The sequence below is a fragment of the Suillus clintonianus genome (assembly GCF_016758775.1).
Source record: "Suillus clintonianus strain FC179 chromosome Unknown DEU56scaffold_36, whole genome shotgun sequence".
NCBI lineage: Eukaryota > Fungi > Basidiomycota > Agaricomycetes > Boletales > Suillaceae > Suillus > Suillus clintonianus.
The window spans coordinates 220972-244607 of record NW_024539260.1 but is presented as its reverse complement, the minus strand read 5'-3'; the positions used below and the strand labels follow the sequence as shown (position 1 = coordinate 244607).

Genomic DNA, 23636 nt, shown 5'->3' with positions numbered 1-23636 from the left:
ATTGGAGGGTCCAGCAGATACATGCTTATAAGCTTGTTGCGTGGAGCGTAGGACCAACGCCACTGATCAGGTTTGCTAAAGGAAGGTATATGTCCTCGGGTTGAGGTCCTGGGCTTAGTGGTGGGGGGACGATAGACGCTGGTATGATTCGACTAAGCGCTGAGACCAAAGATGACCGAGTCTGCGAAACACGTGAGTGCAAGCAAGGCAAAGCAAGGAACAGTACTAACCCAGGTTTGAGTCGCCTGTGCGAAATAGAGAGAGTTGCTGAGTGTTACCGAGCGACAGGTGAGGGACGTGTGCACCATAGGCAAGTACTCTTCCTTGATGTCAGGGAAGATGAGGAAGTGAACTGATCGTGCATCGGGAACAGAAGGATCCTTTACAGATGTATCAGCATGGTCAGTCACAGCGCTTTCCCGTCGAACACGCACCATAGTCCTGCAAAGGGTGAACAGTGTCTCGAATAGCGTGTTGAGAGCAGTAACTCTGTATCAAAGGTATCTCGCAGGTTCATCTCCTCACAATGCTTCACCTGTTCATGGCTGTTTCCACCTAGTTCTACGCGAACGGTACCTTCGAAACGATATATCTTGCGGTGTTGACGGCTGTAGGGCATGCGATGCAACAGCGCAGACCCATTTAGTAGTTCTATTGATATGTTTCAAGAACCGTGTTGCAATATTAATGCTACCATGACAAGAAATACATTAGTGAGAGTACAGTAAGAGCGGCAGCAAGTAAGAGTGGCGGCACAATTAAACTTTACGCCGCTTCGTGAACCTCTGCTGGAGCTCCTGCTCATCAGCATCTCTTTTCTCCGCTTTGGCACTAAGATGAGATGCACCAATTGGACGCACGAGGTAGCGCCAAGGCACAGTGGGATTGTCTGGATCTGGGTTGGGGTTTTCGAGGCGCCTGCTAAGGAGGTTACATGGAGAGGCGCTGCTGCAAGAGAAACAGGTAAGTAAACAGTAAAATAGGGGCACCGTAATTGTACAGAGGAATGGCCTGGGGACATTTGTCTTCTTCTTCCTCTTTCTTGACCACCAATTCCTCCTCCGACTCGTCTTCCGATGTCTCGACCACCGACTCTTCTTCAAGCTTGTCTTCCGATACCTGAGAATTATCTTCCTTGTCCTTACCATTTTTCAACTTGAGTATCTGGGCATCTTTAAAGCGTAAAACAATTCTCTGCATATGTGTGAGATAGGCATTGAAAATAACAGATGACTTTACCTTGCGTCCAGGAGAGTCAACATCGAGTGCGAAGCAGTATGTGTCCCAGGACGGAACAACATTGTCAATATCGAGGAAAATAATGTCCTCGAGAATTCTGACAGTGTCGATTATGATAGGCATTAGGGTATTAAATTAGAGTGATATGAAAGCCTACGTTTCGAGGACTTAACGAAATATCCCCAGACTTCGGAACTTTCCAGAATATCCCCAGACTTCAAGTGGGTCATGTGAGCGCGTTTTCGAGCGCGTTAAGGTCTTTCTCTTATACCACCACAACCATGTCTTATTCTTTTCCCCAGTATAATAACTTTACACCATCTGACAATTATGAAACACCATACCCTAATATCCCTAATCATTCTACAGGCAGTTTAGATATGATGTCTCCCGGCCCCCCTGAATTGAGTGGGCATGAGACTATGGTAAGTCATGTCTTTGTTACAAACTAGCTACTAGTAAGAATTAACACACTATTATTAGGGAGCAAATGGACTTATGAGCGCATATATGCGCCTTGATGAACAGGTCAACGGCACCACTGGTCCACAGAGTAATTTTTATGAGTGTACTGACTTTGAGTGCATATATGTGTGTTTATTGACAGATTAAAGTCCTGCACAGTGAAATTTTACAGCTGCGGATGGATAACCAAATGCTGACACGCGAGCGGGATTTACATCAGTGCGTAGTTTTTTCTTTGTATCACTGGCATTCTCTGACATCTAGTTACTTGTTTACCAGGACCGCTTATACTAAGCTCGCAGAATCTCTAACTCTAGCTCCAGATGCTGCCAGCCTCAGTACCCTTGCCCCTCAGACACTGCCAGTGATGCTCAAGGCAAAGGAAATCTGTGTCCCGTCCTATAATCGATCCGACTTCCCTACCGAGTTCATATGGACAAAGGAAGACTGGAAGAAACACCTAGAGAAGCCATCAACCCAGCTCGAGAAGTCGCATCCCTTGCACTTTGTCGTCGACAAGAACAACAGGCCCGTTCCAATGGAGCTTATTTCAGCAATTCGTACCACACATCTCGTCGGGTCTTTGTGGATATCTGGAACATCAAAGAGGCACCGAAAAGCTGGGGAGCTGCGTCAGGATCCGCCAGCAAGCTGTACTACCGAGAGATGATAACATTCTTCCCTGAACTCGGCTACTGCGACGGCAATTGGAAATGTGATTCTATTGCAACGGCAAGCTATACCTCTTGGCGTAGGAACCATATCAGCCGCTTGATCCGCGAAGGGACCTACAAGCCGACAGTGGACGACATGATCGATTTTGATAACCTCGAGACATTAGACACTGATGACATCAACAATGCCACTGACGATATGAAGATTAGGAAACGGACTCGTGACTCTCAGGCTGACCCACTAATTTGCACTGTGTCGACTTCCACCAAGAAGCAGAAACCTTCAGAAATATCTGGTATGTCAATTGACTACTACAGTGGCTCAAAAAAGTGTCCGGATGTTTGTGTGATTTTGAGTAATTGGATCATAGCAAGCCAGCACCTAAATATAACATATTGGTATAGGGACATGTCTGAAAGCCCTACATCATGGCTCGAATCTGAGCTATGTAGCGTGGGAACAAACCCTTATATGGGCGAGATATGGTAATTCTATTCTTATGACTCATTCGGACACTTTTTTGACTTTGTGTTAAATCAATTTTATTGTATGATTCTAGTACTTTGTGTTGCCCCCCTTGGCTTTAATAACTGCTGCAACCCTTCTAGGCATACTTTCTATCAATTTCTGACACTCCTCTTTGGCAATTTTTGCCCATTCTACTGCAACTCTCTCCCATAGTTCAAATTGCCCTTTTGGAGGATCTTGATAGGCAGCAAGTAGTCTCTTGAGTAATTCCCAGAGATGTTCAATGGGATTAAGGTCTGGAGACTGTGCTGGCCATAATAAAACATTGATGTCATGGTCTTCAAACCATTTTGTGGCCAGCTTGGAGGTATGCTTGGGGTCATTATCTTGTTGAAAGATAATGTCTTCTTCATCAATTTCTGACTCCTGCATGCTTTTGAGTAGACACTCCTCTAGGATGGAGATGTACTGCTCTGCATTCATCCTTCCCTCCACCTCACAGAGAATCCCAACACCATTCCACCCCATGCAGCCCCATACCATCATACTTCCTCCTCCAAACTTCAGTGTACCCCTAACTTCTCTTTCTCCTAGGGGTTCTCCTGCTTTTCCACACATATTCCTGATCATCTGACCCCATTCTATTGATTTTTGTTTCATCTGACCAAATAACCTTCTTTTAGTCTTCTACAGTTCAATGTTGGTGCTTTAAAGCAAAGGCCAGTCTTCTCTTCCTATGAGCTGCTGAGAGAAGAGGTTTTTTCTTCTTGGTTACAGCCTTAAGGTTGGCTGCCTTGAGGGTGTTTCTGATTGTTTGGATGGAGACAGGAGTAGAGATAATGGAATTGATGAACTTGGTGGCTTACACAGCATTTGAAGCCTTGCCAGACAGAATTTGATGAACAACAGCTCTGTTGTTCTGTGGGGTAAGCTTAGGAGGACATCCCATTCTGACATTTTCCTTATCTGGTATGTTCTTCTTTATAACTGTAGCAATAGTAGACTTGCCAAGACCAGTTTTGGAAGCAATATTCCTGATAGATAAACCAGAGGTAGAGAGAACAAGGATATTATCCTTTTGAGCAGAGGAGATGGGCTTTATGATGAGTATGTTAAATTTTATGATTTTAAGTGGGTTTATATATTTAAATAATATTAAAATTAGACCATATTATTATTATGGTACCACTTTTATTAAGATTATTATGTATGAATGTTCTCATTTTGTGATTTTAATATAAAGTCAAAAAAGTGTCCGAATGAATCATAAGAATAGAATTACCATATCTCGCCCATATAAGGGTTTGTTCCCACGCTACATAGCTCAGATTCGAGCCATGATGTAGGGCTTTCAGACATGTCCCTATACCAATATGTTATATTTAGGTGCTGGCTTGCTATGATCCAATTACTCAAAATCACACAAACATCCGGACACTTTTTTGAGCCACTGTATATTTTGTCTGTCTAACCCATTTGCATTAGTAGTAGCTATCAAACAGGACTCGCCGTCACTACCAGAAGATGTGGAGCAGAAAGTACTTGGTACGTGCATGAGCCTGCCTTTCGCACTCATTTTCCATTTTTACTTGTTGGAAACTTCTAGAATCAGACGAGAACGCACCACCGGCAGAGTCGCAGCCTCATACTGACGATGTATCACAAATGACTACAGTTTCTACACTGGAGCCTACAAGTCCCTTGGCGAAGACGCGCCCATCCAAGCCTGCCAGAGTACGTATTTACGTCTATAGTATCCAAGCTATATCATATTCAGATGTTCATTGATTCTTAGTTCCGCGCACGACCATTACAATTCGCAAACCCACTGTAAGTCTCATAGCAATAACACATCATTATTTAAAAGCTAACTATTACTACTTAGAACAACCCAAGCTACAAATGGACCTCCGCTAATTGAAGTCCCTCCCCACAAAGAACCGGAGCCGGCAGCCCCAACCATTGTGCTACAAGCCCCTCCTGAAGACCAGCGGCCAACAGCCCTGACCTCGACTATCACACTAACCTCCCCCTCCGAAGACCTGCAGCCAACAACCCCAACCATAAGAACTGAACCAGATACGCCCAGTGCCTCTGATGTGAGCACCACTGCTAATTCTGCTCCGATGAAGAAGTCGAGGAAGATGCAGATTGGAAAGGCACAGAATGGAAGGTATGTGGTGTGGCGTGTCATTGTACATATTCATAGAGTCCCTCTTAGAAACCTATGTGCACAAGAATGGCTCGCTCGTACCAAGAACGGCTCTGCGGCAGAATTCAAGCTCTACTATGACGGATTATTGGCAGCAGAGAGAATGGTGTGTTGTCGTGTTCTGTCTAGCGAGTTTTTGCTCATACATTTAATTAGTCGTACAATGACCTCGCTGCGAAAAAGGTATGTCTTGCCAATATTTCATTTTTCATGTGACCGCCATTGCAGATATTCTCTCAACTACTCCACCAGGTTGCCGCTGGCGAGTGGCCCCGTTAGCAACGATCTTTGGACCTCGTCATCTCTCCATTATCTTGATCATCTTGGCACGAAGGTGAGCCTAGTTGATATAGCATTGCTCCTACTTATGTTCTCTCGCAGCTGGTACTACTCTCCTTGAACAACTTCCCGCAATCCTGCCGTCCCCCAGGACCTCCCTGCACAACGATTGTCCGGATATGAACGGAGCACTGGGTGGAGTGGACGGTGGTGTGATGTGCTGTGTTTTATCGTATCCGTCTACCTGTAATGTACATCACCGCATCCACACAATATCAGCAGATTCGGGACAATTTAGAGTGACGCACATCTAGCACATCTGGGACAATATCAGCAGGTCCTGGACAATCTAGGGTGATGTGCGGCTAGCACATTTGGGACAATATCAGCAGGTCCTGGACAATCTAGGGTGATGTGCGCAAGCAAGCAATAATTGTGTCTAAACGATCTGAGACAATCATAGACATTCGCACATGTGCTATTAGTCTCATTTTCGTGCTGATATTGTCTCGATCAGTTCAGACGATTTCACGCAACCTCAGCCATTCTGGGAAGAGTGGGTTTTCACTGGGACTGAGAGCTCAAGAAAGTAACGCTCGATGTCCGCAAACCCAGTATCGAGGGCTGTGTTCATTTCGGCTGACCTGCGGCCAGTTACTGCTTGATCCTCTCCGTGCGTTATGGGCTCGCTCTCTTCAGGGAACCGTACGCGGTGGGTGGTAGCTGGAGGATAGTACCCTATGTCCAACTTTGGACTGGGGTCTCTTGGGGGTCCATTATTGGTGGACGCAGAGGCGGCAGAGGTGTTACTGCCACCAACATGGAGTGGGGTTGGCGGGATGATATTCGTGGCTGGGATAGGACGAGCATGATCTTGAGGCGGTAAATATGCCACAGGACGCAGAGTGAATGATGAGTTCTGCGTAAATCCCACAGAAGGTTGGCCTGTTGGATCTAGCGAACATCCGCGAGACATGACAGACTGAGCAGATGAACTGGCGGGAAAATGAAAAGGTGTGTGAGAAAGCAGAGGTGCAAGGCGGCTCGCATTCTGTGTGTTGATCGGTTGAGAGCCTTGCACATTAGTCACAGACGGTGCAGGCCACAGCGACTTGTCGCCCATGCCAACCATACCAAGAGCTTGATCTCCAAGCAATCCAGCCGCCGTGAAAGGATGAGGCTGCATCATGCCGAAATCATCAGATGGGTTTTGCTCCATCCAAGGAGGCTGCTGGTCCATAGGGCCATAAAACAAATCCTGTAGTGGTGCAGGAGTTTGTGGTGGAGGAAAGGGTGAGGTGTGACGACTGTTGACCGCGTTCAATGTAAGTGATGACGTCTCGCTTGTTGAAGTTGAAGGACCGTCCTGCGCCATGTGGTTGAATGGAACTGTAGGAAGCCCAGCCTCGGCGGAGGTATTTTGATAGGCCTGGCGTCGGGCAGAAGCGTGCTTGACAATACCAATGTCCCGCTCTGTGGCCTTGAGTCTGGTCCTCAGCCGTGAGGGAGTCAATTCGACAGGCGGTAATTTGTATCGACGACCTCCACCAAACTGTTCTTCGATGTAGTCAAAGGACACAGGAGATGAGCTCATGTAGCTCGGACTAGGAGATGGCCGTTGGTCAACAGCAGAAGGATTTTCTGGCAATTTCTGCGTCATGTCTGTAGTTAAGACGTCAGTGATAGAACAATGTTGGGTACATGGGCATGCGTACCTATATACAACAGGCGATGGCGAGAGTCCATCGTGAGCATAGGCATCATATCAAGTAGTAACACGGGAGGGTGTTGCTTACCAGATCAGGGGTATGTTCGATGAGGGTAACGTCGAGGTGGTCTGTCTGTTGGGTGGATTGTAAAAAATACTAAGTAAAATTGAGGGGAATACTGAAGGCGAAATAAAACGTACCCCAAGGGTCATACTTAAGACGCATACCCACAGTGTTGCTTTGCAGAACGACCCCATTGGTTCATCAAGACTAAAAGGAGATAGATGAGCATTGATACAGAGGCTACATACGAAATACAAGATGATTTTACGAAGGCTCAGGAATAATAGTTGACGAGGGTGTGGAGGGTCAGAGAGATACACTCACAATCATCGCTGTGGCTCTCACGAGGCTCCAGAGAGGGTTTCGTAACTAATGGTCCTAGTACTGACAAGGACGCAATCAGATTGAAAATAAATCTAGTACTGAGCCCGAAAGATGCAATCAGATTGAAAATAAATCTAGTACTGAGCCCGAAATGCACTGATGGAAGACAGATATTTCATGTCCGAGTCATACCCTTTCAGCGTGCTGCAAACAGACGCTGCGGCCTGAAACAATGGTAAGATGAGTCAGTAAAACTTTGTATGGTGGTAATGAATTGAACAGCCGATATCCCACCGAATAACAAGACCTAGACCTCAGCTTATTTGCCATCGATGCTCACGGTATTAGGGTGGGTAGTATGAGCTCAAAACTTTGTACAAGTGCCAGGAAATTGACGGTCCAACTAGCTTACCTAAGCGAGTCTCCAGGACACACTATTGATTTCCTCTTTAGTCACATGCGCCGCCAAAATGTCACCAATCGCACTCAGTTACTTTCATCGATGGCGGGAGGCCTTCTGCGATCAACAGCCACATGATTCCCATCTGCGATGGTCCTCCTTTACCACTGATCCAACCTCACAATCATGGATTTCGCAAAGCTAGACTCTCTTCTCCAACGCATTGCAGTACAAAATGGCTTGCCGGTGGAGACGGTCTTGGAAAGGTGGTTGGAGAAGCGGCAGGTGAGCGACCCCAATGAATGGAGAAGCCTCAACGACATACCCTGTATCGTCGGTGGGTTATCAGCGCTGCTTGGTGAGTTTGATGTTGGCATCTTCTCAAACTTTTGCTAAGAATGATGCAGGGAAGCTCGAAGGACGAGAGGGGACATTTCCGTGGAAGCTCCTACCAAGAGAGCTAGCCCGTCGTGGCTACGTCCTCCAGAACTATCCTGCAAATGTCCTGATGCCCGGTGAGAAACGCCCTTCCGTAAGGAGCAAGGGGATACACGACCTCTTGCTTCGTGAGCGCCGAGTGTTTGCAGATGCCCTCAAGAACAACCTGCTCACCGTCAAAATCATCACCAAACAAAGTGCCCTCACGAAACTCATGGCCTCCCGCAGGCCCGTCATCATCGAGGAGGCGCCTGCACCTCATTCCAACCACACTCGTGGGCGGCGTTGGTATGCTGATGGTCGATCTGATCGACAAGGTCTTCCTCGCCTCGGCTTCAATGACAGCTCTCCTGCGCCATCCCCCACACAACGCCCTGCTCCTGGGCCACTGTCTTGTGTACAAACACTTAGATCATCTCCTGCACGGTGTCCTACTCCTGGGCCGCTATCTGCACGGCGTCCTACTCCTGGGCCGCTGTCTGCACGAGCTCCTGTGGTAGCTCGTGCAATGCGTCGTCGGGAGAGACTCAAGGTGTTTGTGGAGGTCCCACTTCCCTCCTGGAGGTCAAAATTCAATCTAGAACGAACCCTGTCACCGGTAGGTAGACCCATCGACGAGCTCATTCCACGGATATCCTGCATAGGACAAGGTTCACAATGCCGTGATGAGGCTGCCCGTAGGGAAGACGGATCTGGGTCGGAGGTGGATGAGCTTCTTGCGTCCTGTTGAAGTGAAGTGGGGCTCAGAGAAGTTGCACTCGGAGTTGTGTAGTAGTGGGATCTGCCTTTTTCCATTGTTCGCCTGTTTAATTGTCCATATGTACTTCGCTCTTTCTGTGTCTGTCCCATGTACTCTGTGTGCATGTCATTGCATTGATTTGTTATCATCTGCGACAAAACACGGAGGGTATAGAAGAAGATTGAACAGTGCTAAGATCTTCGTGGACATAAGATATGATATTATGGTTATAATACCTACAGCAGTACAACTACACGAGCACTTGTAATTCGCTATAATTTGAGAGCCAGAGGGGCCGAGGAACGATCATAAGCCAATGAGATTCAAAATATGAATAGTACTTAGTTTAAAAGACATATGTACAGGCATTGACTGTTTATCTCGTTGTCTGGACTGGCCTCGTCGATGCTAGCAATATGCCCCATCATGCTCATATGAATATTTTAACAAGAACTTTATCGTGGATGGCCATATTACATTTCAACGAGTGACTAGGCATTTACAGCGGTGAGAAGTTTACATCAACTTTGGTTGACTTTGACTATTTGTCCAATAAACCTAACCATGGGCCACCAAGCCAAGTACTTCACATTAGAAGAAAAAATGGCAGCTGCTCGTCGACATACCGAATCATATTTACACTCACAACGGTAAGTATCGTTCAGTGATTTGTTATTGCAACATTATTGATATGTTTATCAGAGGCAAAATCGTTCGACAAGCTCAGAATGCTCGTGCTTACACTAAACATCATAGTCGACGCAGACCTCATACAACATCGAAGGACCTGCACAACCCTCTACCATCTTCTATATCGCAGTTTGCCAACCTTCCTCTTCCCAATTCCTATCTTTTCGCCGATCACTCAATGGTTCCGACTTGCTCGATGTTTCGGATCTCTCTCAGTGGGACAAAGCCCCACCTTACAATTCTCTGCCTCCACCCGACTCACCAGAAGAGCAGTGTTTCACCCAGAATCTCTTTGACGTGATGCACGGACACAATTTGCGTATGGAAAGGGAATCTCGCGCCCATCGCGCAGCTATGTATGATGCGGGAGAAATATCTGAAGTTTTGAAGGAGCTTCAAGACGGACAGAAGAGGTTGCTTGAAGGCTGGGATGAACTGAATACTCGTGTTGCTGACCACCGGCAGGTATCTGCAAGACACAAGCTTATGGCTGAGTGCTACCGCCAGGGGGTAGCGCGGAGGATCTTAAGTTATCAGGAGGAGGTTGATTTGCTAGTTACTGGGCAGAGTCCATACTGTCATAGTCCATAATACCTATCATTATACTACTAGTACTCTACTTTGAATCAGACCTGTAAAGTGGTAACGCAAGAACCATGGCCCGGAGATAGTGTCGCAGATTGTCCATGTCCTGCTCAGGTAGTCCCGTAATATGTTTACCGCGTACAACGGCGAAAATCGTCGCTAAAACCCATACACCACAGTCAAAATTATTATTCTGAAGGCATTGGACCTAAAATAATACAACGTCATCGGAAAAGTTGTGAGAATGGAGTGCGAGACTCACGTTCAACGGTCGAGCAATCCACCCTTCAAGGTCAATATTAACACGATGTTGGTGTTGGCACGCGATAGCAAGGAATCGAGCAATTAGTCTCATTATATCCTTTCAGATCCAGATCTGATCAGTCAAACGCAAAGGTATTATTTAAATCGAACCTACTTTAACGTCGTTTTGCCAAGGCTGCCTATTACCTAGGCTATCAAAAATATGAAGTTCTTTGTTTGATAGGCGGATGACACATAGGACCCAGTGCCCAATGCCCGATGGACGATGAATGGGAAGCACCCAGATGTCCTTTTCCCAATAATGAACCCACGATGAATTGCGCCAGATGACATCGTCTGGCGCATTGTAACGAATACGGGGAAGATTGTGGGTCGAGAGGATTGCACATTGTGCACCCGATGTCCTGAGCTGAGAGTGCCAGAGAAGTATAGCGCAGCTGTTAATGCATACATCATTCAGGCATGCTGTGGGAGAACTAAGGAAGCCGATATCCCTGGGGTCAAATATCTGACAAGGGATACCGTCGTGCGAGCTAGGGCGCACTCGGGCGACAATTTTCCCAGGTATGAGAATGTCGGGCTCACGCGTTGGTACGTGCAACGGAACTTTAAAGTCATCTGCAAGAAGATTCTAATATATCCTAATCAGTGTCACATTCCTGACAGTGGATGTCGACATACCTCGGGAAGATCCCAACAAATAATGGCATTAGCTTCACGTCCGTAATCTGTTGAGTCATTGTCGTCATCCGACTCCAGTATGCCCACCTGACCCTCCAGAACATCAACAAGCGCTGCTTGTTCGGAATCAATGGGCGGGGAATGGTCAGGATCAACGAGGGGAAATTCATCTTCAACCTCAGGATCTGGCGCTGCAAGTGTGCCAATGTTGATGGAAAGAAGTATTGTGCTGTGCGAGGCTCCAGAGAGGGTAGTAGCAACATCCAGTGCTTTGTTCACTTGGCTGACAAAGCATGCGGGAGAAGCCAAAGAGTTGGACCATCGAGATTGAAGTTGGATGAAATTAGCATGCCGTCGCCATAATGGAACAGCAAACGGTTCACCTAAAGTCAGATCACACATTAACAGAAGGTCGTTAGATGAATTGAATTAACTCCCTTTCTGGCAACCGAAGAGTGAGTTCAAGCGCTGCCAGCTCATCACCGAAGAAACGACAAAGATTATCAGCCTCAATGCTGAGGCGGATCTGCTCTTCTTCACATCGATCTCGCTTTAAGAGTGCACGTATACCATCCCTGATGTGTGGGTCCTCCAACCATCGGGGAACTTCTCCTACTGATGGTGTAATCCATACATCTTCCATTAATCTTGGGTCGTTACGTAGTTCCGTAAGTTTGGTTGGAAGAGGGGCGGGCAGGGGAATCCCCCAACTCGGGTCGTACAGGGAATCTAAACGCTCGCAGTATAAGTTGAATTTTCGAATGGCGGTCATAAGGACCGGTTGCCGCTTTGATATGGCTTTGCGTGTATGTTGATGTAGCTTGGTGCCTGCGGATAATTAACAAAGGATACCGTCATAGTTCACAATAAGGTTCGAACGTACCCAAAGCCTGTTGAGCACCTCCAACAGCGCGGTCGAGCTTATCCCATTCGAAAAAGCTTGCAATAGCACATTTGCGAACGTTCATCTTGAGGTCCCGCGCCATTAGAAGAGTACGAACGAAATCAAGGTTGACCCCTTGAAGTTCAGGGAACCTGTCATGAACATTGAGAGATGAGTACAGAGTCTCAACCTTTTCTATTAGGCGACCATGTCCTCTCTCCAAGCTCCGCAGAGCTTCTAGTGTGTCGTCAGATGCCGATTCTCTCACCAGCATCGCTCTGGTGTTCTGCAGTGCTCTATCCGACGCATCGAGGTCTGTCTGGAGGGCTATTACGGTGTCCAGCTCTTTCTTGAGGCGAGCCGGAGCATCTTGGAAGTCCATTCATTAATACTGATGACCTATCATAAATTGAACTCACGAGCACGTATAGATAGCTGCGAACGCCGTTGCTGGGACCACTGAGACCGTAGTTCGTCGATGGGGATTTTGCAATGGTCTAGCATATCTTGCGCTACCGACCCTTGCTCTTTGATGCCACGTCTGAGGCAACGTTTGAGCCAATTCCCAAGATCGGCTCGCATTTCGGAGCCTATAGCTGTGGCTTGTCTATCAATAAGCCACAGGCGACGTTGCCGCTAAAGAAGCTTTCAAGTGAAAAGTGTCATAATGAAATTGACGCGAGACGTACGGAAGAAGTCCTTTCAATTCCAATCAGGCGAACAAAGCGGGACCAGAGACGCTCAGTCCCTTCCCCGTCGGATAGGCCAAGTCCAACGGACATTCTTGGGTTATAGACGAGTTGACATGCCCACTCATGCCCGTAGGCATGCATGGCAGTTGTCGCAAAACGTAGTCGTGTGGTAATGCTTTCGGGAAGAATATTGTACTGGACAGGTGTGAGCGAATAATCCAAACTTTATCAGTGATAGCTTGAGCATACCTTTGCGAGTGATCGCGCGAGAACACAACCAACATCATACAAACCAACAACCGTTGCCTGGTGTGGGAGTAGTGAAAATAAGTGCTGGAGGAGGGCTACCGAATACTTCTGTTGTTCTCCAGGGGAATCGATGTTGGCGAAAAACAACGGAATATCATGGCGACAAATTAATGCCATAATCCCTGTGTCATCAAAATTATCCATTGCAGCTTTCTGCTTCTTGCCATCAGCAGCCTCGTAAGCATTTTCACATTGGTCTACGGCCTCGTCAGGGATGAGGGAAGCATATGTCCTTGGAGGTTGCTTATGTAGGGCGACTATTCGGCGGCCGATATCATCAACAAAGGTTTTCGGGATAAAGTATGTAGGGTCGTAGAAGGCTGGACAGTCGCCAGCAGTGCGTCGATGACGGTGATGGAAATTCCCATCCATTGCGACATGGATATCGCCTCCTTCGTCTGTGGGTCTACCATAGCATCTGCCCCCGAAACAAGCGGGGCATATTTGAACCAGAATGGGCGCACATCGACCTGGATGTAAGGTAGGCGAATGCGTTTCAGGGACATCAGAGGATGCTTGCATGGTGATAATACGCTCCCGGCTTTGTTGGAGAAGGGTCTCGAGTTGTTGTTCGACTTGGACTTGCAGTATGTCAAACCATTGGACAGCATAGCCGAGACCTCGACGAAACGGGTCCTGGATAAGTCCGCCCTTCCAAAATGTGTCAGTAGTAAATTAAATACATAATTGAGACTTACCTGTGCGTCTGTCATCTGGAATCCCCGTCGAGAATAATGAGTCTTTAATGCTGATGCAAGAGCGTTAATCGCATCACACGACCGCTCAAACAACGCGCGGTAGAATGAAAGCAAGTCAACAGACACAGCCATCCGAGGCTGTGAAGGAGAAGTTGGGAATAGCCCGTGGTAGACCAGTACCTGCGCGAGACTGGAGCATGTGCAACTTAGTACATCTACAGATTCAAATCCTGCACAAATGTTAACGCACACTTCTTTATTGTATAACAATAAGCTTACGGTCGAAAAATAAACATACCAATGTGGTCCGTTTGGGTGAACATGATGGTATCGCACATGCAGAAATGACTGGGTGGATGTTTTCGAGCGTTTTTGCCTGTGTTCGTCCAAAATAGCGAAGTAGAGGGTTGACGAGGGTTGGGACAAGTGCAGTCCAGGAACAATACAACGAATTAGTCGATTTATCGGGCACGATTCGTCGTTTGACTGGTGTGTCGATTGCCAGGGAATCGAGACTTGGATCTTCGAACATTTCCACGTTTTCAGAGTGCAGTGGGTCGGCATCACCAAGACTCGGACCCATGTGTTGAGCGGTATCGTTTCGAGCTGCAGCAGGGTCAGCAGACAATACCTGCGAGCCTGATTCTTCACGTTGAGGCTGCATAAGTTGCTGCATTTCAGCTAGAAGTCGGCGACGCTTTGCCTCCACGCCCGGTATATTGACCAATGTTTGTGTTTTTCGTTTGTCTCGAGCCTTCCTCGGGCTCACAAAGTGGTGGCCTAGCCCTGAAGATGTGGACTGAGCTTTGCGAGTGGGAAGTGTCGAAAAAGACATCGTGGAGGTAAGAATAGAAGGACGTACCACCATGAAGAAGGAATCAACAAGGCCCCAACGTTATGTTCATGGAAAGCACGCGAGGGGGCTGCTGGAGGTTTGGGATGTTTCTAGAGGTCCGCGAGAGGTGTCGTGAGAGGGTTTCTGGGTATTCTAGAGGTGTGAGAGGTATCGACCAGATACGGGAGGGTTCTAGGAGGGTGGATCTGGAGGGTCCCGAGGGTCCCGAGGTGGGCTAGGAGTAAGTGTTATTTATAGATGGGGGGAGGGTGGGTCTCAGAGACTAGTTTCCCATAACATAGAAACCGGGTCTCTTAGACCCTTTATAGGCACCGAGAGGTGCTGCCTGAGGTGGTCGCGCACCATAGATGCGCAATCAAAAGACCTTTGTTCATTGATTGAGTAGCGGACCACATCCCTGGCAGTATATTCACTGCTCGACAATTTGCTAGGACAGAAGGAACTGACTAAATCACGGGAGTAAAAGACAATGGATTGCTGAGAGGCACGTCCCAGAAGAGACTTTTCCCGTGCTGGAAAGTTCGGACAGAGCGTATCGGAAGTCTCCTTGAGCACCTCCAGCTTCTGTGCATACTCGATTATATTCTTGGCGGCATAGTAAAATGCGCAGCTTTGCACATAAGACGATATTCCATCTTGCCAATGAACGTCCTGCATGCTCATATTCTGAGCAGGGTACCAAATTCGATCGACGGTCAAGGAACCTAGTCGACTTAGAAGCTGGCAGTCGAACGGGTCCAGTTTCATGAAGGAATAGCATGCAGCGGATTGCAGCAAATACATAGCTTCTTCCAAACCGGTGCGTTTAGTCAGTGGATCTGGAACATGGGCACTACACACGGCGTGCAGGTACGCCTTGTACAGTTTATTTGTGAGACCAATATTCCCCACCAGGCGGCAGAGTTCTATGTCGACGGAATAACAATGATAGGCATGGGAGCAGTATTAGAAGGGGTATGGATGGTGACCTGGACGTGGTGGCCTCTGGACTCCACTTTGATATCGCCTTGTGGGACGATGACACGGCGGTTGCTGTAAGTCCGTTGATCTTTTGAACGTAAAACGAGTCCAAACATTGTACCAGTAGACTGATTTTCGTCCACAACCATGCCTCTCTGGTTGCGCGAATGCAGGTCCCCATCTTCGTCTTTAAAGAAAGAGAGACCAAACCGAGGGAGATCGACCTTGACGATTGTCTGTCCTGCTTCCACGCTACGAATGACAGCCAGGTATCGGAAATCTTCGAGTGGGCTCAGCGGCTATCATGCGGAAGGTAGGACTATGGATGTCAAAAAGAGCTGATTGACCCAGTTGCACGACTGATTGCCCGCCCTCCGTAAATTGCAATTCCCAGTTTTTGTCAGATGGCTCCCATAGTCTCTCCATTGGACGAAATTCAATAGCACGAGTGCTTAGGTTGAGCCAATGTACGTGATTTTCGAGCAAGAATGCAGGGATGTCTGGCTCAAGCTTGTCTCGAGGTATTAGCTCAAGGAGGTGTCCATTATCACGTTTCGACTGAATGACAACTTCCTGGTTGCGTATCCCGAAAAATATCTATAAGAACAGTTACGTTTTGGACATCACCCGTAAATCGTGCTACCTTACTTGAAAGCCATGTATAAGAGCTTTTGTCGCAAACTCGAAGCCGGGAATTTTTGTAGCGAAAACATCAAGGTCTTGCTACTCAGAACTATCAGATAATCGGCGACTGCTTAGCAGGATGGGTACTCACATGACCGAAGAGCACAACATAGCTAGAATGCTTCAAAAAGCAACGTGGCAGCCTGCTCAAGGGCTTGCCGTTGACCAGTAGGCATGCCGTCAACACATCAAAGTGAATAGTCTGACGAGATACATCGCCATCGGGCGCTGTTTCACATCTAAGCCACCGAGAGTTTGGGGATTCAAGTACCATCCAGCGCGTGTGGCGCTTGTATGCAGGCCAGAGATGGATCATCGCCCGATCAAGACCTTCATGGTCAGCTTCCGCATGACGTTGGAAATGAATCTCTAGGAAGTGTGACAACCGACGGTCGCGTTCAAGAAGTAGCCTTGAAACTGGAGGAAGAGCAAGTAGATCTCGAGGCGCGTTGTCCTTCAACATAACAGAGCAGTACACTAAGATCTCCAAGTCATGTGACGATTGGAGGAGTACACTGATGCTGTCCGGGCCCACATCGTAGGTGCTGCGACAAATTGATGCCATGTCACGAACGCGAGCTCGGCATTCATAACGGGAATCTTCGTCTGCAGCATCTCGAAGAGCCTTAGATAGTTCTTGCACCAATTTGAAAGTTGCAGTTCGGACAACCCGCAGCAACTTGTGTGATCGCTCTATGACATCAGAATCGTCTGCTGAGGAGAGAAGGCGGGACACAAGGGTAGAGATAGTTGCCATAGTCCACCCCTCCAGCCAGTTAGCTTCCACGCTGACTGTCAAGTTTTCCAGCTCGTCAATAAGGGCGTGACCAAAATCTGCGACCCGCAGTTCATAATGCCATACCCTATACCCATCCGCCGAAAGCTTTCCCACCTCACGGCTAGCCTGAAGCAGTAGCAAATGAACTGCAGGATCGCGAAAAGAGAGCGTGCGTGCTCGTAATTCACGAAGAATGTTGATCCATTGCAGAAGGCAGCCGCTACGGAGACTGCCGAAAGCGATGAATTCATGGAGTGTCAATTCCGCATGACACGTAGCCTGGTTGGCCAAGACTTCATTGGAGGTGTGTTCGGTACCCGACAGGTAAGATTGCAGTCCACGATACGGGCCTGGCGGAAGCTCGTAGGTGCAAAAATTAGATATGTCAAGGTTTTGAAAGGGACTAGACACCCAAATGCCTCTGGTTGTATCGTAAAGGCGGAAACGCAGCCCATTGTTGACACAGATGTCGTTGTCGGTGCATGGAAGTGACTTGAAGCGGCTGTGAGAGTTAAGGAAGGACTGTGTCTCGGAGCCCAATGTGATATGCTGCCCGGGATGCATCGGGTGATTGTCCAAAAGTGGCTTGTAATGCGGGAGCAGCATGTACTGTTTTGCGCTTTCAATCGGTTTTATAGCTGAGGTACATATGTCATGAAGAAGGTGAACGGTGAGGGATCGCCACATCTTGAAAGTGGTTGGGGCACCGAGTTCAAACATCACTACTGCTGCATCGTTGACATCATCGGGAAGTGGCCATTCGTGAATTTCAATGGAAAGACTCTCCCTCTCCAGATTCTTCCTGCACCTGCGGCAATCATTGTTATCGTGTAGACTCAAACCCCGTGAATCGATGTATGTGTCACAAGGGAGAGTATCAATGCCACGAGTGAGACCCTGGTACCTCCTGCTCTTGTCGCGAAGATCTTCAATTCGCATGCGTCGCTCATCACCTGCATCATCCTCGATGCAGAGCTTCTGCGACTGCAATTCCTTGGATTGATCATAATAGCGCACTGCAAACATGTCTTTTCCCGCATCGGTCGAGAAGACAGAGAAGCCCGAGGGCGCGGCATGGATGCGAGCAGCAACATACTGCTGAATCAATTTGAGTCGCTCTAAAGCAGTAGCTTTTTGAAGGAGAAGGGGATTGAAAATGGTAACTGGAATCTCCGGAGAATACTCTTTGAGGAGGGGGATCGAGGCAACAGCTAGCTTGTCGAGCGCGGCCCAGAGTTCGAACAGCGTAAGGAGCATGATGGATTTACTTTCGGGGTTTTGGGAATAGGAAGGTTTCGCTTTGCTGGAATAACTTGTAGCGCACACTTGAATGGTCTGGCAAGCGGCATCAATGCGGTAAGCATCAAGGTTAATAATACTGTCCACCCAACCAGCAATGCCTAGCTCGATGGCGCGTTCGAAATCAGAAAGCGCTAAAAATGGGTCCTCGGCATAAGCACCCTCGAAGAACTTGGCGTCAGGATTAAGGAAGTCGTCAATGGTGCCCCACGGACGATGAGCGGGTCGAAAATCTGGCACTGTGGGTTGGACATGGGTATGATGTAATACACCGACGATGTACTCTTCGCTCGCCGTCAAAGAGAGCCTGGTGTCTCTGTCTATATCAATCTTCGAGGCATCCCAGTGAGGAAAATGTGTCTGTGCGACCTGGATGTCCTTCCAGCGCAGTTCGAGCCGATTTTTGATGTCTTCAGTAGCTTTGTGCATCACCTGTGCCAACGGCCCGTCTTCGGCCTGAAGCTTGACCAAGCGGCGACTAATCTTGGTGGACATGAAGTAGAGCAGATCGCTCGACAGATCCTTCTCAAGCGCTTTGGACACAAGGTCCGTCATAAGCGAGGCCATGAAAGCCTTGTAGCCCTTTCGACCAAGGGTGGTGCGCTCGAGAGATGTCTGCAATGCAACCCTTATGACAAGCCAGAGGGACGATCTTCGCCACGGAAGCTTGTCCTTCGAGCATAAGACATCATCACCTATACGTTTTCGAATACAAGGGATGTCAGCTGGCTCGCCAAAGGCGCGAAGGATGCCAGTCAGAAGCTCGGTGATATGGCGAGGATGTGGAGGGTCTGTGCCTTTGAGGACTACGGAGCGCGCTTCGGTATTCATTGCTGCCGGATCTAAAACATCGCGGGTCATATGCGCGAGGAAGTTCGCTAGCTCGGGGCCAAAAGTAGGATTGTCCACGATTGAGTTTGGTACAGCGATTGCAGGTCCTGGATACGAACATAGGAGTTTCCCTTGTGCTGCCATGACAGCAGACGCTGACGGAGAAACTTCGAAGGATTCAAATATCGTTTTTGCATCGAGCCTACGGAGCACGACAGCTGCATTTTGTGCCCGAACCAGATATGCGAGAATATCTGTAGGGAAACATTGAGATTTGCATCAATTCTGAGCGCCAATACCATGTGCTTACCTCCAGCTTGCATGGATCGAATTTGTGACTCAAAATCCTTGGTCAGGGACGTAGAAGTCGTTATAACCCCAAGGTGCTCCAGCATCTTCAACAAAGGACTCCAATGCTCCCGATCGACGTCGGGCAAAAGGCTCACAAAATTGTGAGCAGAGCCTAGCACGAAATCAAGGAGGGCGTGGTCATTGTCAGCAGCATAATCATCATGCCGTGGTAACTTGATGGGGCAAAAGATATGTGTGATTATGTACTGCAACGCAAGAGTTTCTTCAGTTCCTGAGGTAGAGGCCAATATATCAAGCCTCGGGATATGAGACGGATCTTCGTCAGAGGCTGCCTGGGATAGAGCGGAGATCTCAGTATCGACGATAGCTTGCACATTTGAAGGGGCGTCCGCCCCCGATCTCGCAAGCGGATTCGCGAGGTTCACGATTTCATGATCATCCTGCAGGGTCGTATGTACTGGGAAACAACCAACAGTACCCTCCAAGCCAGAAGGGGCTTCCTGGATACCAGAATTTAGAATAAGCCCATGAAATTTTTCGGACACAAGTACCTTCAAAGCAGGGTCTTGTGATGGTACTCGGTCCAAGCTATTAGAATCTCTATAAAGAGTGGAATGATTCTCGTCATCTTTGGAAAGACGGGGAAGCGATGGATTCTGGGACTCACTCAGATAAGTGAAGGACTGCAATAACAAGTTTGAATGCCTACCTCGCAATTCTGAATCAACAAAGAACCTTCATTGTCAACATTCCGATGAACAGGGACGCTCTGGGAACGCCTGAGGTGTTTCTGCACAATATCAGCGTTAATTCTGGAACATTTACATCGCCATACAGATGTGTTTTTACTTGTAGTCAAACCCTTGACCTTCTGCAGAAATTGATGGATACCACCACGAGGTCGGCTCTGTATGAAGGAAGTGTCGGAGGCAAGATTTTAAGTCCAATGTATTTCATGAGCCCTTGTCAAACGTGATCGTCATGGTCACGTACCGAGCTTTCGTCAGGAATTGTGTCGCTGGATCTCCAGGCTTCAGGAGGATGATCTGGCCTCAAAAAATCCGTGACACGGGACTTGGAGACACTGCTCATTTCGGGCAGGTGAAGTTGTGCTACAGTCTGAATGAAATTAGATGCGTAAAGTATGCGGTGAGAGCAAGAAGTGAACCTGTCAAATCCCACGTCATACGAGCGTTTACACCCTTGACCACTTGACAGTCCTCGAGGCGGCGCTAAAGTATACATGTAAGCATTTGACGCCTGCTTTACACCCCGATCATCTGGGAGGCATTATTGGGAAGCCCCGGCCACGTCGCCGCACTCCTCGTTCGAAAAGCGCCCGTACCATCCTTCATTACAAGTCTGAGGACTCACCAACAAGGTAACGCCCAATGGTGAACGCTGGACATTCGATAATCTTTGCGCAATTCTGGGGGCCGGTTTTAGTTGTCTGATAATGCGCGTTACAGACTCCAACCATTCGGCGGGTGTTGTCAGGACTCCTGGCAATCCCTTTCGTATCTGGGATCTGAGCTCCGGGACATGATAGTCTATCATACATTATCAATCCGGGGAGCCGAGTAATTGGAAATGCCCATCCGTGAAAATACTCAGTTGCGGCAACTGCCGCGAAATGCAGTGGCCGAGTCGGAGTAGTACGTTTCCCTGACTTTCAAAGGAGTGGCAATAGCTCAATCCAATCTCAATCCCTCAGGCCTCAGGTCTACGTTTTTAGCATGCATGTCAACCCATGGAACGAACGAACACTTCAAGTTGCTTATCAGGTCGTGTTAGACGCTCACCAAATACGCCCCAGAGTCATCCACATGGCCACGGAGCACCTTTTCACTATACAGATCTTTTCAACGCCTTTGACGCATGTCGCATGTGTGGCATTTGGGATTGTTGCGGGTATTTTCGTGTTGTATGAAACATTGTCTGGCGCTAAATATCAGACTCTTGCTTCCAGCGCCCCATTATTGTTTGACTATTTATTCCAGAAACAGACCACACGCTCGTTCGGCCAAACGAAGCTGCTACCACTCATTCTCGAGTTCGGACATGACGAGAGTTGCTGTCACCAATTAATTGCGACCTAGAAGCTGAATTGTTCAGCAAGTGCTCCCGGAAGTTGATGAAGCATCACGCCTTTTATTATCGACATCACCCCTTAGCAATGGACCCGAAATTCTAACATGACACTAAGATGCCTTGCAACGAACCATGATGAGATCCCTTTTCGTAACAGATGACACTACACTTGCTAATTCGCTTTCATGAAATTCGATCAGGCCGTGCCATCCCATGAGAGTAGAAGTAATTGTTACAGCACGAGAAGGGACTTCAAGTTCATATCAGCCGCATCAGGAGCCATAGTTATGGGCCCGGATATCCTGACTTGTGTTCTTACGCCGTAACGTTTTTTCTCGATTAAATTGTCTTGATTGAAGTAGATCTCCCGTCTTTCGAAGGACGTGCAAGAATAAAAACCCTCGAGACTCTATGAGGTGATCATCCTCCTCAATTACGATCATGCAGCTCTCATTTATTTTCACGACACTCATGTCTTTTGCAGCTATTGCTGCGGCATATCCCACACCAGGACTGGGGATGAAACGTACTTGTGAGGACGCATTCATTAATTTAGTTACTGAGGGTGATACTGATGCACTACGCTATGCAGCTTTGACTCAGCGAGAAGAGCTTGACTCTAACTTCACTCGCTATTTGAACACTAGGGCCCCTGATGACATTCCTAGCGGGCCTCAACTTGACGATCCTGACACTATTGACGAACCCAATTTCAATGACTGACAAGCGGCGCGAGGACGTCGAATCGAGAAGCGCGAGAAGTGGCCATACATATAAGAAAGGGATCGTTTTTTTTTGTTTCCGCTGTTTTCTTGATACGTGATTTATTGCCTACCAGTTGTATAATAAAGGAGGATGGTGAGGGGTGTTACAACGTCGCCAATCACCAACTTGTAGTTTTTGTGTGCACAATGCTCCTTGCGTGTCGCTTCCTATGGTGCTTATTGTTAGGAAAGTCGGGAATTCCGGAATTCGTGGCACTGTAGGTCACGCTTGGCGACTTGCCATTGTTTGGAGACCATCTCGCGAGGGCTGCGACTCTGGGTCTTGCGTGTGTACTTGAGTGGTGGTCTGTGACGTCCCCTGCAAGATGGACTGTTTAGGTGCGAGCACTGCATTTCGCACAATTGTAGACGAAGACGGCGTGCATAAAATTCCTAATCGGACATAAAGATGATCGACAGTGATCGATGAGTATTTGAATGATGTCATAGGACTCACAGGCATGGACTGGGTCTGCTGACCGCAGCGCAATGCTTAGAACAATGCAGTCACTGCGTCTCAGAAAGATACCTTGCTACCCCTCGTCCTTGCGCCGTTCTCTTCACATGTCTACTCGTCTCCTGCGTCCTTCATCAGGCGCACCTACTAAGCCCCATAGCGCAGACAGCTACTTCAAAGATGTAGACGAGACACCTCCGCAAGACCCCACAATCCACCGTGTCGATGCCGCATCAGAGGCAGCGCAGAGTTCCTACGAACCGCCTTCAGGGCAGTGGAATCAGGCGGGGGTCGGTACCAGCGAGTACGAACATGTTAGCAAAGACGCGCCGTATGACGTGTCACCTAACAACGGTCAAGCAAAGGAGAAGAACCTGCGGTATGGTGGCACTGAGAGATTGGATGCTGAGACTAGTCGTCCTGGGGAGGGTCCAGAGGGTCAAGCGAGGGAAGGACGCAAACCAGAATGAAGTCCAGGAAGTCCCTGAACATGAATTTGTCTCAAAGGTGTTGTTCTTTAGTTCATTGTCCTGGCATGCAGTATCTGAACGACTTACATCATTACAGAACTTAATGACAATACCACTGCAAATTCGATGAATTCAAGATAGGCACGCATAGTGGAATGTAGCGTTTGGTGCAGTTGTATGAATATCCACTCTAGAGTCCGCAGTTAAGCGTCTTCGCCATACCGAACGTTTACGTATAATTGCCTTTCCCGTACTACTACACCTTTACTTTGAAGTTTACCTTTACCAACTGGCAACTGGCGAGGAAGCTACATTTTGAAG

At 47.9% G+C, this 23636-nt stretch overlaps 8 protein-coding genes across 8 annotated transcripts; 4 read left to right on the top strand and 4 right to left on the bottom strand.

Annotated features, from left to right (window-relative positions):
• Positions 1 to 25: 25 nt before the first annotated feature.
• Positions 26 to 1362, bottom strand: DEU56DRAFT_946471 (uncharacterized protein; the record flags this gene model as incomplete). Its single annotated transcript, XM_041359044.1, has 7 exons — positions 26 to 181; positions 231 to 380; positions 435 to 489; positions 577 to 690; positions 784 to 948; positions 1001 to 1194; positions 1240 to 1362. The coding sequence occupies 7 exons, from the start codon at positions 1360 to 1362 to the stop codon at positions 26 to 28; spliced, it is 957 nt and encodes a 318-aa protein (XP_041208407.1).
• A 4514-nt stretch (positions 1363 to 5876) lies between these two features.
• Positions 5877 to 7084, bottom strand: DEU56DRAFT_912836 (uncharacterized protein; the record flags this gene model as incomplete). Its single annotated transcript, XM_041357452.1, has 2 exons — positions 5877 to 7000; positions 7054 to 7084. The coding sequence occupies 2 exons, from the start codon at positions 7082 to 7084 to the stop codon at positions 5877 to 5879; spliced, it is 1155 nt and encodes a 384-aa protein (XP_041208406.1).
• Positions 7085 to 8020: 936 nt separating this feature from the next.
• DEU56DRAFT_756188 (uncharacterized protein) lies at positions 8021 to 9002 on the top strand (the record flags this gene model as incomplete). Its single annotated transcript, XM_041349993.1, has 2 exons — positions 8021 to 8119; positions 8232 to 9002. 2 exons carry the CDS (start codon positions 8021 to 8023, stop codon positions 9000 to 9002), a joined length of 870 nt encoding a protein of 289 aa, XP_041208405.1.
• Positions 9003 to 9575: 573 nt separating this feature from the next.
• On the top strand, positions 9576 to 10292 carry DEU56DRAFT_912834 (uncharacterized protein; the record flags this gene model as incomplete). Its single annotated transcript, XM_041357451.1, has 3 exons — positions 9576 to 9661; positions 9714 to 9723; positions 9768 to 10292. 3 exons carry the CDS (start codon positions 9576 to 9578, stop codon positions 10290 to 10292), a joined length of 621 nt encoding a protein of 206 aa, XP_041208404.1.
• A 25-nt stretch (positions 10293 to 10317) lies between these two features.
• Positions 10318 to 14648, bottom strand: DEU56DRAFT_980787 (uncharacterized protein; the record flags this gene model as incomplete). Its single annotated transcript, XM_041359800.1, has 11 exons — positions 10318 to 10494; positions 10549 to 10647; positions 10705 to 11181; positions 11232 to 11614; positions 11715 to 12059; positions 12115 to 12483; positions 12534 to 12750; positions 12804 to 13001; positions 13056 to 13766; positions 13814 to 14043; positions 14093 to 14648. The coding sequence occupies 11 exons, from the start codon at positions 14646 to 14648 to the stop codon at positions 10318 to 10320; spliced, it is 3762 nt and encodes a 1253-aa protein (XP_041208403.1).
• A 926-nt stretch (positions 14649 to 15574) lies between these two features.
• Positions 15575 to 20625, bottom strand: DEU56DRAFT_912832 (uncharacterized protein; the record flags this gene model as incomplete). Its single annotated transcript, XM_041357450.1, has 9 exons — positions 15575 to 15928; positions 15987 to 16226; positions 16278 to 16352; positions 16405 to 19475; positions 19532 to 20033; positions 20085 to 20189; positions 20243 to 20323; positions 20369 to 20440; positions 20527 to 20625. 9 exons carry the CDS (start codon positions 20623 to 20625, stop codon positions 15575 to 15577), a joined length of 4599 nt encoding a protein of 1532 aa, XP_041208402.1.
• A 1224-nt stretch (positions 20626 to 21849) lies between these two features.
• On the top strand, positions 21850 to 22612 carry DEU56DRAFT_354617 (uncharacterized protein). Its single transcript, XM_041345824.1, has 2 exons — positions 21850 to 22156; positions 22217 to 22612. The coding sequence occupies exons 1-2, from the start codon at positions 22066 to 22068 to the stop codon at positions 22345 to 22347; spliced, it is 222 nt and encodes a 73-aa protein (XP_041208401.1). The 5' UTR covers positions 21850 to 22065; the 3' UTR covers positions 22348 to 22612.
• Positions 22613 to 22889: 277 nt separating this feature from the next.
• Positions 22890 to 23315, top strand: DEU56DRAFT_736903 (uncharacterized protein; the record flags this gene model as incomplete). Its single annotated transcript, XM_041348547.1, has 1 exon — positions 22890 to 23315. One exon carries the CDS (start codon positions 22890 to 22892, stop codon positions 23313 to 23315), a length of 426 nt encoding a protein of 141 aa, XP_041208400.1.
• Positions 23316 to 23636: the final 321 nt, after the last annotated feature.